Source organism: Brachyistius frenatus, unplaced genomic scaffold (genome assembly GCF_029030835.1).
Source record: "Brachyistius frenatus isolate BFR_SWC_R1_liver_20210118 unplaced genomic scaffold, ASM2903083v1 Contig_17, whole genome shotgun sequence".
Classification (NCBI taxonomy): Eukaryota; Metazoa; Chordata; class Actinopteri; family Embiotocidae; genus Brachyistius; species Brachyistius frenatus.
In genome coordinates, this window is record NW_027210616.1 from 3,509,073 (window position 1) to 3,527,088 (window position 18,016).

The 18,016-nt window shown below is 46.1% G+C and overlaps 1 protein-coding gene across 6 annotated transcripts in view; it reads left to right on the top strand.

Annotated features, from left to right (window-relative positions):
• Window positions 1–18,016, top strand: part of dlg3 (discs, large homolog 3 (Drosophila)) — an 82,314-nt gene that overhangs the window by 57,787 nt on the left and 6,511 nt on the right. For 5 of the 6 annotated variants that reach the window (XM_069694382.1, XM_069694380.1, XM_069694383.1 and 2 more), the window contains 4 exons: window positions 394–538; window positions 7,366–7,522; window positions 8,312–8,414; window positions 16,517–16,631. In XM_069694382.1, the coding sequence (XP_069550483.1) occupies window positions 394–538; window positions 7,366–7,522; window positions 8,312–8,414; window positions 16,517–16,631 (520 nt within the window). Of the gene's footprint in view, window positions 1–393; window positions 539–7,365; window positions 7,523–8,311; window positions 8,415–9,706; window positions 10,413–16,516; window positions 16,632–18,016 lie in introns of those variants that run through there. The other variant, XM_069694386.1, reaches the window with a different exon arrangement.

An 18,016-nucleotide genomic window follows, 5' to 3' on the forward strand; every position in this document is an offset into this window, starting at 1 on the left:
GTTTACATCTTACAGGCCGACTTTTCTGGTTCTACTTTGACGTACTGTACTCGTCATAGATGTGTGTGTGTGCATAGTTTTCTTTTGCAATGAGGGATTATTACGAAGAATTTTGGGTGTGCTCATTTTGGGTTTTACTTTACGTCCACTACCTGTACCTCTATGATCACTTGATTTCCAGTTTCTTTTTTAATGGTGTCATTGTGTTCCCACATATCAGCACCTACTTTGTTGAATTTTACTGCAATAATTTGCTACAATAACAACAATGAAACAAAAAAAAAGGTTGGGACTTTTGTTGTGGTAATATCGAAGTGTTTTGTGCCGTATTCTTATTGCGCCTGTGTTGTAATCATTCTTTCTTTCCCCCTATTGGCCTGGCCCTTCCTCCAGCCTTCCCCGCCATGGTGGACAACCACGTCAGCCACAACTACATGGGAGCGATGGAGCCCAAGCCGGTGTACCCGCCCCCCCAGGTCACCCCGTCCAGGTACTCGCCGGTTCCCCGCCACATGCTGGGGGAGGAAGACTTCACAAGGTAGGTTACAGACCATTTCCTCCATTACATTTATATGGCTTTATGGTTGTAGATTTGACTAAATCATAGCTCAGTTTGCTACAAGAGATCAGCTAATGGCCCTTTTTTGGTATTTGCTGGTGTAGTTAAAAGAAAAAACATGGCTTTGGAGCGAGCTTGAATGGGGCTAAATGACATTTTTTAAACAAGTATTCTGATTTTGCATGGGTCTCATTTTGTTTCCAACAGCCTCCATTTTGTTGCTGTTCCATAGGCGTTGTCAGGGTGTCTTTGATGATACGTGTACCTACAGTAGTTTAAAGTACCCATATGACGTGTTTGATGAAGGAAAAGAAAAAGCCGATTGGGGCCCCGGTGGTCCATACTACTTTACAGCCGGACAGTGGCTGGTGGCTGTGTGCTGAGAGAGACCTCTTGTCACTTGTACTTGTTATGACTGTGTTTTAACCTTTGACCTCCTATCCAAGTACTGGATCCGTAGTAACATTCATAGGGGCTTGATTGGAGTGTCCCACAAGGCCTTGAGTCAGCTTAACCCACAGCTCTGGGGAGGAGGCAGTATTCCCCCTGTGTGTATGCATGTGGCTGCATGCAAGTGTGTGTGTGTGTGTGTGTGTGTGTGTGTGTGTGTGTGTGTGTGTGTGTGTGTGTGTGTGTGTGTGTGTGTGTGTGTGTGTGTGTGTCGTGGCGTGAATGTGTTACTGGATGGGTGTTTGTTATGTTGCCCTGTAATGTCCTTGTACAACCTGTCCACATGACTTGTATGTGCATTTGTCGCATCTTTGTTGGTATGTGTGCTTTATTTGTGTCCTACACTTGTCCCGTTCACTGTGATTCCTGTACCCCACAGCAGGGCTGAACCTATTTACAGTGTCATCCACAAACCTGGGGACAGCAAGGTGCCCCAGGCCCTCTACAGAGGCTTCTGTCCTTCCCCTGCTCCCTTCTGCCAAGGTCCACTCCCCTTCTCTGGCAGGTACTAACCTAGTCCATCACGCCTTGCTTAGCTAACCCTCCTTTCTGTAGCTCAGCATCTGGAGCTGGCCTCGGACAGGAGAAGGGCCAGAGGATAGAGGCCACCTAGTATGTTGTGCCGCATCTGTGCACATATAATATTAAAAGCAGAGATGGATCAACAGAGAGAGGTGTAGGGGGTGGCAGGGTGATATTTGTGAGTTTTTGTCTCGACTTCTTTTGGCTTTCTGTCTCTATGTTTGCATGTAACTGTGCATACACCTCGTGTATAATTTAGTGCGTTATATGCGTGCACTAAGTGTAAGTGTGTTTGCTTTTTATGTTTGTATGACAGTATTCGACTCGTATGCAGCTACTACTTAATCTTTCATGGCCTCACATAAAACGTGTTAAAGAACAAAAATCTGTAACAATAACAAATTTAGTTTAGAGGAAAATAATGAGAGAATTTACCTTATTTTTTCTTGGCCTATTTGTATATGTTTGTTTATTGGTTTTTTTTTTTTTTTTTTTTTTTGCCCTGCTTTTTATATTTTAAGAGACCTACCTCCCCCCTGTTCCGTTATTATTTGCCCATCAATTTTCTACTAATCTGCTCACTTCTATGGGATCTCAAACAACAGACCCTGTTCGCAGCAGTTTAAAATGGAGTCATACCTGCTCTTTTACAAACACATCACCACAGGAGTGCAGCTGAAAGGGCTTCACGCTCCCACAAGCTGCTCAATTCCATCTGTCAGGAGGCATTGATGAAACTAAGCCTATATATCGGGCCAAGCCACTTTCACTAGTGGTTACTGCTGAATACAATAATGCACATTAGATTAATGGCAAAGGCTTGTGTGTTTTTTTTTCTTCTGTTTGGCATTACCAAACGTGCTTTTTTATTTTATTCTCCTTATGTGTTTACATCCTGTCCACAGTGTTGTCCATTGTGCATCGCTTCGTGTGTGTGTGTGTGTGTGTGTGTGTGTGTGTGTGTGTGTGTGTGTGTGTGTGTGTGTGTGTGTGTGTGTGTGTGTGTGTGTGTGTGTGTGTGTGTGTGTGTGTGTGAACCATTGCTCTTATTTAATGTGCTTGTGTTAAATGTAACCTATATTGTGTAACATATACTGTATGCCATGCAGCATGTGTGTGTGTGTGTAAGAAAGACAGACCCTGGTCCTGGGGTTTGGCTGTAACTAAAGGCAGGTTGTGGTGTTTGAAAAGAAAGTAAAGAACAGAGAGAAAAGGCCAACACAAGCCGACCAACACAGATTCTTCCCCTGGAATGTTTTGCCTGCTGCTCTATGTATGTAAATATAAACACTGAGCGTTGCTGTTACCATAAATGCAACAGGGAGGACGAGCCTGATCCGGTACAGGCCAGCAGACCGGCAGCAGACAGTCCTACAGCTGTCATGATTCATCTGCACACTGGGAAAACCAGGCCACGCACTCGGGTCTTACCCCTCTCATCACCCGTGCTGCCAGCACCAATCACGCATGCATACTGTACACTGACACATTTGCTGACACGCACGACCACACACGCAGACACACGCTTCATGTGCAGTACCCAATCATGATGCCAACACATACCTGTGCGTCTCCATCCTGCACACCTTGCTTAAATCAATTGTGCAAATGAGAGCTCTCCACATGCAGTGTGGTCTCCATGCCGGGTGTTCAGTATGATCAAAAAAAGAGCGGCATCGTCTCCGAAGACACCGCGGCTGACAACCGAGTTGATCCCAATCGCAGCAGATAGGCATCCAGCTCCATCAGACTAACAGGCCGATAGCAGCCACCTCCCTCCAAACCCAGGAGCTTCCCCATTGGCTCCAACCAGGAAGGGTTATTTTAGATGAATGCTATAGTAAGCTCAGGCTTCGGCAGAAGTGGAGCAGGCTGGTCGTGAGGAATGAATCAGAGCTCGTATCGGCCCTCTGCCCATCTGCACAACCCCCTCAGTGGTGTCATCGCAGACACATCCCCTGACACCCCTCCCCCTTCTCCATCTGATATTACCCCCTTTCTGGAGATATGTCAGTATTGTAATCAGTAGCTTCTTTGAATGCTTGTTTCTGTCCACGCTGGACTCGATAAGAGGTAAAAACCTGTGTTTATTATGCAGGTTTGGTGTAGACGTACACCTGCGGTCGGTTACTAAACAAGCACTGAACTCAGGCTCTGTGGTGGCTATACAGTACAGTGCAAACATTTGAAACATTTTAGATGTTAACATTTTTATCCATAATGCCGTAGCATCAGGGCGGCAGCTTCTGATTGATTTCCAAATTAATTCTGCACCATGATATCGACCCCAAACTTAAAAGCCGGAATCACAAAACTTAAAGCCGGAATCACAAAAGAATGACTTTCAGTGACAAAAAGAACGAGGAGTCCTGCACCAGATGGTATGGCCCCCACAGAGCCCTGATCTCAATATCACTGAGTCAGTGCGGGATTACACCAAGAGACAGTAGACACCGACACAGGCTAAATACACAGAACTGTAAGAATTTTCCAAGATGCTGATTTTCGAAAGCTTCCTTGCTTTACTTTTAGTTAAATCTTTGCATTTTTGCAGGATTGTACACAACGATGCTTCTAGTTTATCTGCATTGTTTAGGAACAGCTTGTGTAAATACAGAAGCCTGGGTGTTGCAGAAGCAGGTAATCAGTAACTTTTTGTGTCTGACACAGACACACTCAAACACAACACCTTTGACTGCTCAGTGCAAGAATTCAGTCATCAATAACACTTTGACCTTTGGCTGGCACTTTTCGGAGCTGCAACAGTACAAAGGCGAGTTTAATATAAAACTAATCAGCAGACTCAGCTGCGTAAACATTTTAGGCGTTAATCATTCATCGCTCTGATTTTAGTCTTAGTCACAGCAAGAGGCATGAAGTATGAACTGTCTATCACCTTAGCAGGTAACACATATTTCCCTGTCAAATTAGAGGAAAAGAACAGGTGGAGGCAGCCACGGAAAATCTAGGGGTGAAATTTAGACAGTGAAAAGGAAGACAGAAGACCATATACGCCTCTATACACGAGCTGATGTGATCTATTTGGGGAAAGGCAGAGATGAAGTCCAGCGAGAGGTAGTGTCTGTCTGTGGAAAATGGCGTCCATCTGCAGTGTCCACCATTAATCAGCCGAGCAGAGCCAATTACTGGACTGAGTCCAGGGCAGCGCGACCTGCTGAACCCTATAGCCCAGCTATCCATTCACAGCTCTAGGATTGAGGTACGACCGCCTCAACCACAACACTGAAGCACAGAGGGAAAATACAGTGGGGGGGGGGAGAGGGTCCTGAATTACAGAAATGGCTGCGCGGAGAGAAAAAGGTTTTAACCGCTCTATAACTGTTTACATTCCTGACATGGATGAAAAGGCGAAGGAGGGGGAAGGAAGGGGAAGTAGGTCTTGTGATGGAGAGGGAGGACTTGATCCCTGCATTTAAAACTGTAGAAATTCACTCCTGTTTTCCATGAAGATGGCTAGGCAGTTCACCTCTTATGGACAAACGGAGCAGAAACACACACATGCGTGCTGCTTCTTTGGAGAGCAGCACCAATTGTAAGACGCAGCAGACATTGTGTGTTTCACAGGAGCCTGCGTGTTATTTTCCTGTCAACAAACCTAGTACGCTGCCCAGCGTGGAGACAGGTTATAGACTGCAAAGACGTCAAATCAAAGGCCTGGAAGTCCTAAAAACGAGGTCCACACGCTCCTCGGTTTGTTTACACTCTTGACAAATTAGCAAGAAGCTTCTGAGAATCTATCTGCCTAGTCTCCAGAGGGCCAGGCTGACAGATAGGAATGCTGGTGTGCTGTGCTGGAGGGGGGCCAAGCTCACAGCAGCATCGCAGCAGAGACGAGGGCACAGCGTGGTGCGAAAGGGGATCAAACTTGGATAACCTTCGGTCCAACACGTCTGAGGACCGATTATTCCAGATGTGAGTGAGAGGTGATTTTTTTTTTTTTTTTTGCTTCTTGCTGTAGAATGGAGAGGAAATAGTTCGCATGGGAGCGCCAGGGTTAAGTGTCTTGCTGGTGATAGGGAGAGAGCGTTTGTCACAGCCCGAAGAGGAGCGGTTTCCCATCACAGCACACAAGGATGAGATAGGGAGCACAGGAGTTTCTAAAATTATAGCCCACCTCTCTTTGGAAGGCCAGATAGGAAGCGGGGTCGAGGAGTACTGCTGCTGAGCTGAGCGATGTGCCATAGCCAACATGTTCACAGTCAACATCTCATCCTCCATGTCGCTGGTGAGGAGCCTGCCTGAACACACAGTTAGGAAATGCTCTTTCAGAAGCAAGCACCGGATCCAGATCCTGAGGTAACCATGGAGACCTGTGTGCCTCGTCAAGCTGAGATGAAAAGCTAAAGATGGAAATCGAGGTTATTTTAAGCTTGACTTGTTTGAAGGCAAGTCAGCTGTTTTAGCATATTTTAAAAGCAATTACCGCTTACCATTTTTATTTATTTTTGTATCTCTGGTACTAAAAAAATTGTCAAAGGCTGTGCTGTGGTGTAAAGGAAGAATATAATGTAATGCAAATGTTTTTGCCGCAGTCGTATATAATCTGTTTTTGAATCTCCCATGTTGAAACAAGACCAAGAGTCCCCACATGGCGGTTGACGATGCATCTCTGCTCAGTTCAGTTAATTTTAAAATAAACACTATGACTATTCAGGAGTTTCCATACTCTTCCACTCTTCTTTAGTGGAGTAGCCTACGCTTTTTCCAGCCAGTCATGGGTATGATTGTGAAAGTGTGGAATGCTGCCTCGGTGGCCGTCGATGGGAAAATGGTCTTAACAGCAACTTTGAGCGCAGCCATTAGGGATTGTGTAGGAATTGTTCCTGTAGACCGCAGGCTGAGTACTGCAAGTGAAGACCACTAATGGGAACCATGCAGTGTTTTCTATTGAGAAAGGAAACTGTGTGTGTGTGTATGTGTGCGCATGCATGTATGTTTATGCGTTCATTTGTACAGAAAGTCTGAGTGTATGTGTTTGTGAGTCAACTGTTGCTTCCTAGAGAGAGTATGTGATGTGTGTGTGTGTGTGTGTGTGTGTGTGTGTGTGTGTGTGTGTGTGTGTGTGTGTGTGTGTGTGTGTGTGTGTGTGTGTGTGTGTGTGTGTGTGTGTGTGTGTGTGTTTGCATTTGTGTGAAGTGTGTTCTCAGAGGGCTTTTGCTGGACTGTAGCAGCGGTTTGGCCTCTCTACCATCTTATAACTGAGGCAGTCTGAATATCCTGACGGAGGATGAGTCATAGTGGCGAAAGCTAAAGCAGAGCTTCAGCTGGTCTGTCGAGCAGGGGGTGGCTCGTTGTAGATTAGCATGAGTGGGTGTTTAAGTGAAGTGTGTACACTTCCATGAGATGTCCATGCATAGGCAGAAAGAGCTATGGTTTCGTAGATAATAGGCATTGGGACCGAATCATGTTGGTGCTTGAGATATATTGTAATGAGTGAACAGTGTTATCCAAGTGGTTATCAGCAATTGTCTTTTGTTAGCAATATGATTATTACTGCATGGTTAATCATTGTTCTCCACTAGTAAGTGATTGTCTGTACATATATCAGTACTCTGTTTCCAATACATACACCGTGACTGTACAGTAAAAGATCTGCAGGCCTGCTGCTTATAGTTGTCTAAATTGGATGCACTTGACATTTTGGGATCATACAGTGTAAACCAATAGAAGATCGCTGTTGTTTGAAACAGCCTCTGTGTACCCCTCTGCTTATGCTTTTTCTATTGCAGCTGTGGTCATATCTCTCTCCTGTGGTCTCTTTTGTGTGCTCTTTGTCCCGCCCTTCACCCTCACGCTGTCGCTCTGTTTGGCAGGGAGCCGAGGAAGGTGTTGCTGCACAAGGGCTCCACAGGTCTGGGCTTCAACATCGTCGGCGGGGAAGATGGAGAAGGGATCTTCGTCTCCTTCATCCTGGCGGGAGGGCCGGCCGACCTGAGCGGCGAGCTGAGGAGGGGCGACCGAATTCTCTCAGTCAGTATTTCAACTTCAAGTTCTCGGTTTGCCCGCACCAACAACTTTGAGGGAGTGAGATCCTCAGCCAACTCCTGCTGTCAGAATAATGATGCCTAGAATAATGGTGGCCTGGTGTTTAGAAAGCCAGCAAACATCTGCCCTGCTGAAATGTCCTTGAGCAAGTCATTAAATCCATAACAACTCTGAGGGAGCTTAGCTGTGCTCTGCCCAAAACCCAGTGCTACTTACAACATACAGTACGTCTGTTTCATGTCAATGCTGTTTGTTGTCTGAAACTACATTGCCACATATTATATGAAAAAGTTAAGCGATTCAATCTATGGGTGAATACATGTCTATATTACAACAAGTGTGTTAACATTGACAGCTAATAATGTACAGTAACAAAACTACACTAAGTCAAAAACCTACTTTATGGGTCGACAGTGCATTAAACTCTAGAGGTATTTTATTTTGTCACGTGGGCTTTTAATTTTAAACACAGGAAGTCAGCATGCATCGCCCTGCTGTTGCAGTGCAGCCAGAAGTAGCAATCTTACCTTTCAGGAAAACCACAGTTTTCTTACATACTTCTAATTCAGTCATAGTTAATGTGAGGTCTTCACACGATGAGGGCAGATCTTACCTCAATGATATGAAACATCAAGCATTTAGAGCAGCCTTTGCTCCATGCACCTAAACCTGCTTTCTGTGTAGATATAAAAAAAATTACATGGGTAAATTGCTTTTGTAATCTCATCTGGCGTTTTTTCCTCACAAAATTTTACACCATCTGCATCTTTGCAGGTGAATGGCGTGAACCTAAGGAATGCCACACATGAGCAGGCGGCTGCAGCACTGAAGAGAGCCGGCCAGACTGTCACCATCATTGCTCAGTATAGGCCTGAAGGTAAGGCCCTGTTACCTCACAGCATGTATGAATATGATACTGTGCCATAAATGGGTACTGAAGTCACAGTTTTATCAAGCCATATTAGAAACATCAAACATCATCTAACTAAGACTTTTTATGCCAGATAAACTTATTTGGTATTTTTTTTGCGATACGGCCTTTACTGACCCCTGACTATTTTGGTCTGAGCAGTGTCAACTTAAAGTTCCCAGTAAGTCTGGTGCAATTAATAATACTTAATTGGTTTCATAATAATGACTCAGTAGAGCGCTTAAAAATTTTGACGACCTTCATGAGATGACCACAACATTTACAAATAGTGCAGGACCCTGCTTAATCTACATGATACATTAGTGGCACAAATTCCCTGTCAAATTTACAATTAATCAAATCAGATGATTTGATCAGAGTTGTCCTCTTAGCATTGTTAGTAATCCTGTCACGTTTTTGATGCATAGTAAACAGAACACTGCATTTTTGTACATAGCCTATTAAAATCAGTACACATTTTGGAGGAAACTTTCTGGTCTTGGAAAATGACTAAATAATGTCATCAGGGTTATAAATAACTTATAGATTATAAATTATAACAGAATACCTGCATTGTAAACTAAATGTAGTCGGCTTCAAGGTTAAAGGAAGAGTGTGATATTTTGGGAACATGTTCAATTGCTTAGAGTTAGATGACAACTGTTGAGAGAGTTAGATTATAACATTTATATTTATTCTCCTACTTATGCCTGTATGGTAAATATGAAGGCACCACTAGTTGACAGGTAGCTTGACTCTTGTCAAATGTGACAAAATCCACCCACCAGCACCTTTAAAGCTTACTAATTCAGGTGTTATTATCTTAGTTGTATAATCTGTAAATTGTCAGCTGGTGTAAAAACAACACATTGAGGTTTTTCAGCGGGGTTTACCTACCAGATTAATTCTTGGCCAAACGCAGTCACCTAGTGGAGGCTGTGCTAGTTGCCTGGCAACCTCACATTGACAACAAAACTCCAGAAAATAGTCCAACACGTGACCCCCTGTTAAACCACAACACGTGGGTTTATAGACTCGAGTTTTTGTATAGATTAAACAAATGACACACCATTTGTTGATTCAATTCAATTTTATTTATATAGCGCCAAATCACAACACAGGTTATTTCATGGCACTTAACACATTAAAGTCCTCACAGCGAGACTTTACAATATTATACAGAGAAACCCAACAATTCATCAATTCCCACATAAGCTAGGAGGAGAGAGAAAAAAAAAACCCCAACAACTCCTCTTTAAGGGAGAAAAACCTCCAACAGAGGGAAGGAAAAAAAAAAAACCTCCCTCTTTAACTGGAAGAAACCTCCGACAGATCCAGGCGGCCATCCGCGTCGACCGGTGAGGGGAGAGCAGAGAGAGAAAAGAACAGCATAGAGATACAAGAAGAAGAAGAAGAAGAAGAAGAACTGTTCTAAATCGCTTAATGACTTATCCATTTAACGGCGCGGTCAGGTCCACCTAGCACGGCGGTGGACGCGCGATCAGCCCCGGGGGCTGCGAACGGGGACAGCGCTTTCGGATAGGCTGGCTGCAGGAAGTATTCAGGTTCAGGGGCGGCTCTTGTGTTTGGTTAAAGCAGCAGCCCTTGAAGTGTCGAGCCCGACTGCGAGGCGGGCAAACGAACCGCTCTTCCCCGTTCAAACTCCCGAGCCCGCAGCGAGGCGGCCGCTGTTTCGCGGACTCGTACACCCGGACGGCCACGGAAAACGGGGAGACCCGAGTGCGAGCTGCGTTTCCCTCCGTAAAGGGGGAAGCTTTACGCGCGCTCGCGGCGAAGGTTGGAAAGCGACAAAAAAAAAAAAAAAAAAAACTTTTATCTGCGGATGGGGGATGGGCTCGGATACAACAGCAGCAGAGCAGAAGCCGCATGAACTCCCTAATGGCTGGGTGAAGAAACAACCAGGCTGCGACGGAGAAATAATAGCCGCAGTTTCATTGAACTGAGGTGAGGCGGGGAGGGAAGGCGTGTGAACGCGTCGGCACCTTAAAACAGGAACAAACTTGCGCGAGTTACATGGTAAAACGTGTGTGTAATCATTGCTACTTAACCGAGGTAGTTTGTACCTTCTTCTTCTTCTTCTTTTTAAAGCAGTAACCTGTCGTTTGACTTCTGTAGCACAAAGTGGAAAAACAACAACTTTGTCTTACGTCTGAGCGAATGAAAAGCTATTATTAGCCTCGGCGAGACTTGACAGCGGATTTAAACGTGCTGTCTTTTATATCGGCCTTGAAATTAATGATAAGTCACCGTGGCAGACATGGGAGCCTCACCCCTGCTGGAGTTATGACAGGCACCTCTGCGTTTGTGGTAAAAGTCCTGCCACTACCCGCAATCCTTTTTCGTTTTTGGCGGCTTGTTTTTCGTCGTTTCTCCGTTTGGTACTCACTTAAAAAGTTGTACTTGCGACCGGGTGTAGTCATTTGAATGGAGCCGTTTTCATTCAACAGTTGCTTTACTGTTCTTATGTAACCCAAAGCTTTTAGGTGGAGACACAGAGGTGTGGTCAAACAGGTGTGTCGGCTTGCTGCTTTAAACGCTGACCTGTGAACTCTCAACGTCTTTTATATTTACAATTGTTTGTCACTTCCTCACCAGACTTTGCAAAATACACAGCTCTCTGACCACAGGGTCCCTTTGGTTTATTTTTATTTTTTTTTTGCTTCATGCTGACTAAAGCAGAATTCATGGTTATTTAACAAAATGGAACCACCGTTTCCTTGTATTGGTGTACTGCGGCTTGGCCGTGTCTTCCGGCCGCCCTGGCAGTTGCATGTGTCTTGGCGCTTCAGTCATTCTTTGCGTGTTTTATCTGAACATGCTGCAGTAATGCTGTAATAACACTGGAAAGGATATTGGGAGCTTTAAGTCGAGGCTGAGTTCTGACAGGAATGTGCCGGGGCATAAGTTGTAGCATGCTCTCACTCCAGGTTTCTTTCAATAAGACACGAGCCTCAAATGGCCAATATAACCCTCCCAAGGTCGTTGAACTTGAAGTTGAACAGGATCTGCGAGTTGGGATGGGACTGAGCTAAAGAAAGACGCGGGCTGGGATCAAAGCCGACAAAATTCAGATTGTAAATCTTCATACTCTGCCGTGTGAGTTCATGTCTCTCATGCCAGATCATTCAGGCAGCATCTTGAATAATGATGTGCTTAGTTGAAGGGAAGCTTTGTTTTCCATACCAACTCATGCTTTCAGCTCTGTGCCCCCTTTGTAACTCAGTTGAAGGACACTTATCTGTTTGTGTACAGTTCTTAGCGACTCCGAACCTACGAGTCGAGTGCCGGCAAATGATTGACTTCCTGCATCTCCTCTGGTGACCTGAGATCTGTCGCCAGTAATTCTGCTGGCATCCTAAAGCGGTGTGTGACATGTCGTTGGTTTGAGTTTGGAGCAGGAGGAACCCCCAGTGAGCTGTACAAGGACGGTCAGTCAGGGTGGGGGTGGGTGGGTGGAGGGGGGGGGAGTGGAGGGTTGGGTGCTAGTTCATGGCAGGCAAACTGCCCGGAGAGTATTCTCGGGGGCCGGGGCCCGGGCATCCATGGAGCTCTGATCGAAGGCCAACTCCGAAAACTACAAGAAGCCACAATAGAGCACACAGGCTGCAGCGGGAGCACCCCCCCCGCCGCCCCCACCCCACCCGACGCTAAGCGGCTGACTGCAGCTCCACCGGGTCTTTAGCTGACATTCGGGCAGGGAAGTGAGGGGTGTATATCCACACTCTGGCCTGCTCCACCATATCAACGAGTGTAATTACACAAAAATCTTTGCATGTAGGAAATGGGAGGAGGACCACGAAGGAAATGTTACACTCCGTGCGCCCTCATTAAACTCACAACAGTGTGCCTTACAGACCTCTGTACAAACGTTCAAACCACACATGCACCTCCCGTGCTTTATTACCGGGGAACGTGTGCGCGCGCATTCACTTGCGCGACTATTCCTGACGACATAACGCGCTCTCGCATTACAAGCGCATGTCTACCGTGTTGCATAACTGGATCAAAAGAGAAGCGACCGACCCCCAAAATAAAAAAGCTGTACCAACTAATGAGGACACGCAGTGGGAGTGAGAGGTACAGAATAGTCCCAGTTTCTATTCGCTGTCTTGTCTTCCTGTGGGTCATTCCTAAAAATATATGCGCGCTCTAGAGTATTAATGGCTTTAAGGAACCGGGATTTAAGATTCATAACCGTAGGCTCCCACTTCCCCGGCACTCCAAAGGTGTGCTTGTGAGCAGGGATGATCATAAATGATTTACGTTGGATTAATCACTGTTGGACCGGTCGCGCGTCAATCGACGTTGCACTCGGGACTTTTTCTCAAACGGGTAGAAATAGTTGATGACAAAATGTATTCTCAGATAATTGGGGTACCCAAGCCTGTTCCTACTTTTATGTTGCCTGCTTTCATTGATACTGTATCTGTATCTGTGCATCTGTTTTTGCAAGTGACAGAATTCTGTCATATCTTTTAAAAAAAAAAAAAAAAAATTTTTGTTTGTTTTTGGCTGCGTGTTCAATAACGGGAGGCCGATTGAGAGCGGGAGGAACTGTTTCCAGTGATGGTATTATCTTTACCTCCACCAAGCAGGTTGTGTTTCTGGTGCAGCTTCTGTGTTCGTCAGCAGGATTGTGGGGGAGAAAAAAAAAAAAAAAAAATCCTTCTGATTTTCATGAAACATGGGCCAAGGAAGAACCCATTACATTTTTTTAAGTGGATCTAAATCACGGGGAAGATCCGCAAAGTATTTTTCACTTTCGATAGCACTGCAAGATCGGGCATCTGGCCTGTTAAATGCCATACGTCTTAAAAGTACAGTCAAATAGTGACGAAACACATGTCATTGTAGAAATACCACGGACTCCTTTTCAGAATCCAAATTCACGGGTACCGGTAACCCTCTTGAGATACACGTGTATTCGCTCAAACTTCGTACAGCAGGCGGTCGCGGCGGACGTGGTGTTTTCATGAGAGAACTGGAAGCAGCGTAGCAGCTGAGATTTTAGGCTTCGGGTCGGCACAAATGTATTTTTGACATCATTCTAATACTTTTGGAAAATATACCCAGACATATATACTGTATAATGGTTGCAGGTGAAGATTTGTATATAATAGAAGAGTGGACTATTGGCCTTGATGGATTGCCTGCGGTGTCCAAGGAACCTTCACATTTGCTGTTATCATTATTTTTGGACTCGTATACTTTCAGTTTACAATTTACAGGTGTTTATTTCCTCATGAAAATACTCACTGATATGAGTACTGAACGCTTCTGTACTAGTTGACTTGCTCATTTGAATGATCTGATTTCCTCGATCAAGGCGCACGTGAGAGATTTTGTTTGCGTTATTGTGGCTCTGCGTGCTCGACATTTGTGGCGGGACGGGCGGTCAATACAGAGCTGACGTTTCAGTGTCCTTGTCCTGCAGTGCTGCTGTGAGATGTTTCGTGGTTCTCATTCAGCCGGTACCACGGTGGTTTAAATACTGGGAGTCCCCCTCCTTTTCCTTTGTAACAGGTGTATGCTTCGCTCACTGTTTCACGTCACCTGACTGTAAACTTACAGGAAATCACTTCCTTGTAAATGAGGACAGTCCTTGTGGCTTTTGAAAGATGGATTATTGTGTTTTCCAACTCGGCTGCACAGGTATTCTGATGTTTTATACACGGGTTGCGTCAGAGAAATGCCTTTTATTATCAACAAGGTGCGGCAGCAATCTGTGGTTATCTTGTGATTCCCGCCCCAATGTCCCACAGCAGCTTGAAACCGATCTCTGCTCCTCCTGAATGTCCACAGTGTTTAGATGAATCATTTGGACGTCAGGAATGTGAACGAGCGAAGCCTTTAGCTCCCCCCCCCTATCCCCCGTGCTACTGATAGCACTAGTAGTATCTCACTGGCCCAGCTCTCATGTGGCCCTTTAGGTTGCCGGTATGAAGAAGGGTATTAAGACTGTTCTCTCCATTTAGCAACTCTTTGTCTCGTCCCTCAGCCCCTCCTCTCCTGAAGCCGCCGCTTCTTGTGCTCCTTTCCCTCGTGTCTCTTGTGCCTGAAAGCCAAGTGGACTCGTGTGAATGGCCGTTTCCGCGTGCGCTGTTCCTCGTCTGGGAGTTCGAGAAGGTTGCTCTTGGTTACAAGGCAGTCAGGCGGGTGTCTGGTTACCTCACCTTGCCGCGTCACTCGGTTGTATTGTTAACCCTTTGAGCAGGGCGGAGAGCCGCTACCCGGCCCGGGCCGGGTCCCTGTTTGCTTTGAATCCCCCCTCAAGTTTCACAGGAGGGGTCACAGCTCGGGCGACCCGGAGCTTGTTTTCGCACCTGCTCCGAATTTTTCCGGGAGCCTGGACAAACTTCAGCTAAATCATCTCCGTAGGCATCGGTGTTTGTTTTTCAAGGCTACTTCTCGGCCGGTTTGACAGAATGTGGACTTTGATCTCCTTGTTGTTCACATTACAGGAAGCGTTCCCAGCCATGAATGATTAAGCGGTGAGGTAGGAGTGAACCCCCTACAGGCAGAGCAGTCGAAGAGATATGTGGAATGAATTTGGACGATGTTCTCTCTCGCTGGTTCTTTTACAGACTCATTATGATCGAGACGGAGATATGTTGCCTCATTACAGCAGCACTGTGCATTATCACATGCCATTGATGGGTTTTGTTCTGCCTTACGCAGCTAAATGCCAGCTGTGCATCGTGGACCATTAACACTTCCAACTTGATTTACTTTCTTCCCATCAGCAATGTGGAGTAAATAAATTGCCAGTCGGCCTGTCACCGTTATTACGCAATCACCTGGTCGTGATTATTGAAGCAGACCGTTGGCATTTTTGCATAATCGTCAGGATCGTTTCCTTTCATCTGTTAAAAAAAAAAACAGCTGGATGAAAGAAAAGTAACACGGCCATGTCTCCGTCACTATTTCCACATCATTTTCCCCGTTTGAAGTATGACTGCTTCTGTCTTTATGATGTCATCTTGCTACACCTCCTTCTGTTGTGGTCTAATGGCACGAGTGGAGAATTACCACCGCCATAGCATATTGTTTATTTTGATTATTGGTCATTGTCAGTCTTCTTCTTTTTTTTTTGGTTCATTCAAGGTTTTCTTTGTCATAGGAGCTGCCTGCAATTTTTGTTTACAAAGCCAAATTTTGGCAATTTTTTTTCTTTTTTTTTTTTTTTTTCTTTTCGATGTTACAGTATTCAAAGACAATGAATGTCTCTCATTCCTCAAAAGGTGTACGCGTATTATTAAAATATGAACAGGCCCGTACTATCATAGTGGCTTATAACAATTACATGTTACAGTTTCCCGATCGTGACGGCCCCACTCGCCAATTGACAAAAAAAAACAACAACACCGATTGCAGTTGTATCGCAGCTCCTTTGTGTGATCACATGAGCGCCCTCGTCTACTCGTGTTTCCAGCTGCATCTGCCGGTGTGTTTGTCGAGCCGGTGTGTTTGTCGAGCCGTGTGGTGTGCGGCGGCCTTGCTCGTTGCAGCAGCCCGGGCACGGAGCACGCTGTTCACAGCGGGCTAATGAGAGCTTTCTTAATGAGGCGGTCCAGGTGGATTCATACATCATCATCCCCGTGCTCCTCAGCTGCAACTGGATTTACACACCTATGACAAATGGTCGCGCATTTGAAATTGTCGGAGGCCTTTTTTCTTTTTTTTCTTTTTTTTTTTTAAACCACCCTAAAGAGCCCGTGTTGAACTTAATTAATCACCTGACACGAGACATTACTGGATGTGTAAGGCAGATCTGTGATAAACCGCCTGTTTCCGGGGGTCATTAATCAGCCTAAGGATTTGCCGAACCGTTCCCTCTGTTCGCTGCAGCTCGCCGCGGCGCTCACCGACGCGCACGTCGCCAAACGAAACGGGAGAGAGCCGTCCGCTCTCTCCCGTTTTAAGATGTCCCGTCACCTTCCCGGACCTCGGCCGCGTCAGCCTTAGAAGCCCGCGGAGCTGTTTCTGAGCTGCTGTTGACACCTTGTTTTTTTTTTTTTTTTGTGCTGCGCGTGTCTCTCCCGACGCAGAGTACAGTCGCTTCGAGTCCAAGATCCACGACCTGAGGGAGCAGATGATGAACAGCAGCATGAGCTCAGGATCAGGCTCCCTGCGCACCAGTGAGAAACGCTCCCTCTACGTCAGGTAAAGTTTGCACACACACACGCACACACACACACACACACACACACACACACAGTCATGCCTGCACTCACGATATCAAACTCCTAAGATCTGTTGTCAAAATAAGCACTCTTGCATAATGAACCTGTCTGTGGGGGGGGGGGGGGGAATAAAGCCGCAACGCACGTGTTGTCAAAAGCACCGACGCTGTCGGGAGTGCGGCGGCGGGTCGTACGATGAAACGTGACATCGTTCACGCCGTGCTATTCGTCGGACGACGTTTGATTCGGCGGCGTTGGGTGGATGTCGTTCATCGCCTGACGTGACCGGCACATTCCCTGCCGTCGGTTTCCACGCGACATCGACTCCGCCGGGTTTAACGCGGACGGGCGGCCGGCGGCGCGTCGCGTCGCCGAAACCGGGCGGAAGCTCATTTGGGAATTAAAGCGGGCGGCGTGCTCCCGCTCGCAGTAAACGCAGCCTCGCCACAAAGGAGCGGCGCGGGTCAAGGTGAAAGGACTGCGTGATGCAACTCCAAAGTCCAAGCGCTTCCCCACGTTTCTGCCGCGAGGCACTGATGCGCTTCACTTAGCCGAAGCCCGATAGCTGCATTACCATAATGATTTACCAGATAAAAGTTCAGCGGACTTTAGTCGGGTGTCTCAAGAGTACACAGGTGTTATCTCATCGCAGGCCCCCTATAGTCAGAGGAGTGTTAACCAGTCGGACTCACGCCTCTCTTCTAGACGGACTCCTGCGAGGCATGCGGAGCCGAACCTGCCCGCTCCTGCGCGGGTGACTAAGCCCACAGTTACGTTTGAAAAGCTGTCTAGTTTTTCCGGCTGACGCGGGAGCCGCCGTGTCCTCCCAGCCCGGCCTGAGGAACGCGGAGGCGTTCGGCCTCTTAGGAGCACTTAAAATTTTTTTTTAAATAAATAAAATAAAACAATAGTGTTACATGTGCTCACGCAAGTATGTCGAGGTGCAGTATCATGCCTAAGGAAAGGAATTTGATTATTACTCGTCAGCCCGGGTTGAAAGTGCACTCGCTTCCTTGTTCGCCACGCAAACCGATAAGCTTCCTCTCATTACTGTTTACGTATTTCTAGATACAGTCTCAGTATTCAGGAATAGGGTGGCTGAAATATGAAAACAGAGGAGAGAGAAGGAAAAAAACAAACAAAAAAAACCTTTGTCCACCGGACTGTGATGTGTGAGCTGTAGATATAGACTTGTAGGTCAAGGGAAGTCTGAACCTGTAAAGCAGGTATGATGCCTTCAGTAATGGCAGCGGGTTCACCTGTTCGACAAGATGGTGACGCACGCAGACAGACAATAAACAGCGCACGTTTGCGGTGGATAGTATGTGGCAACAGTATTTAGAAATGTCAAATGGAAGATTATGA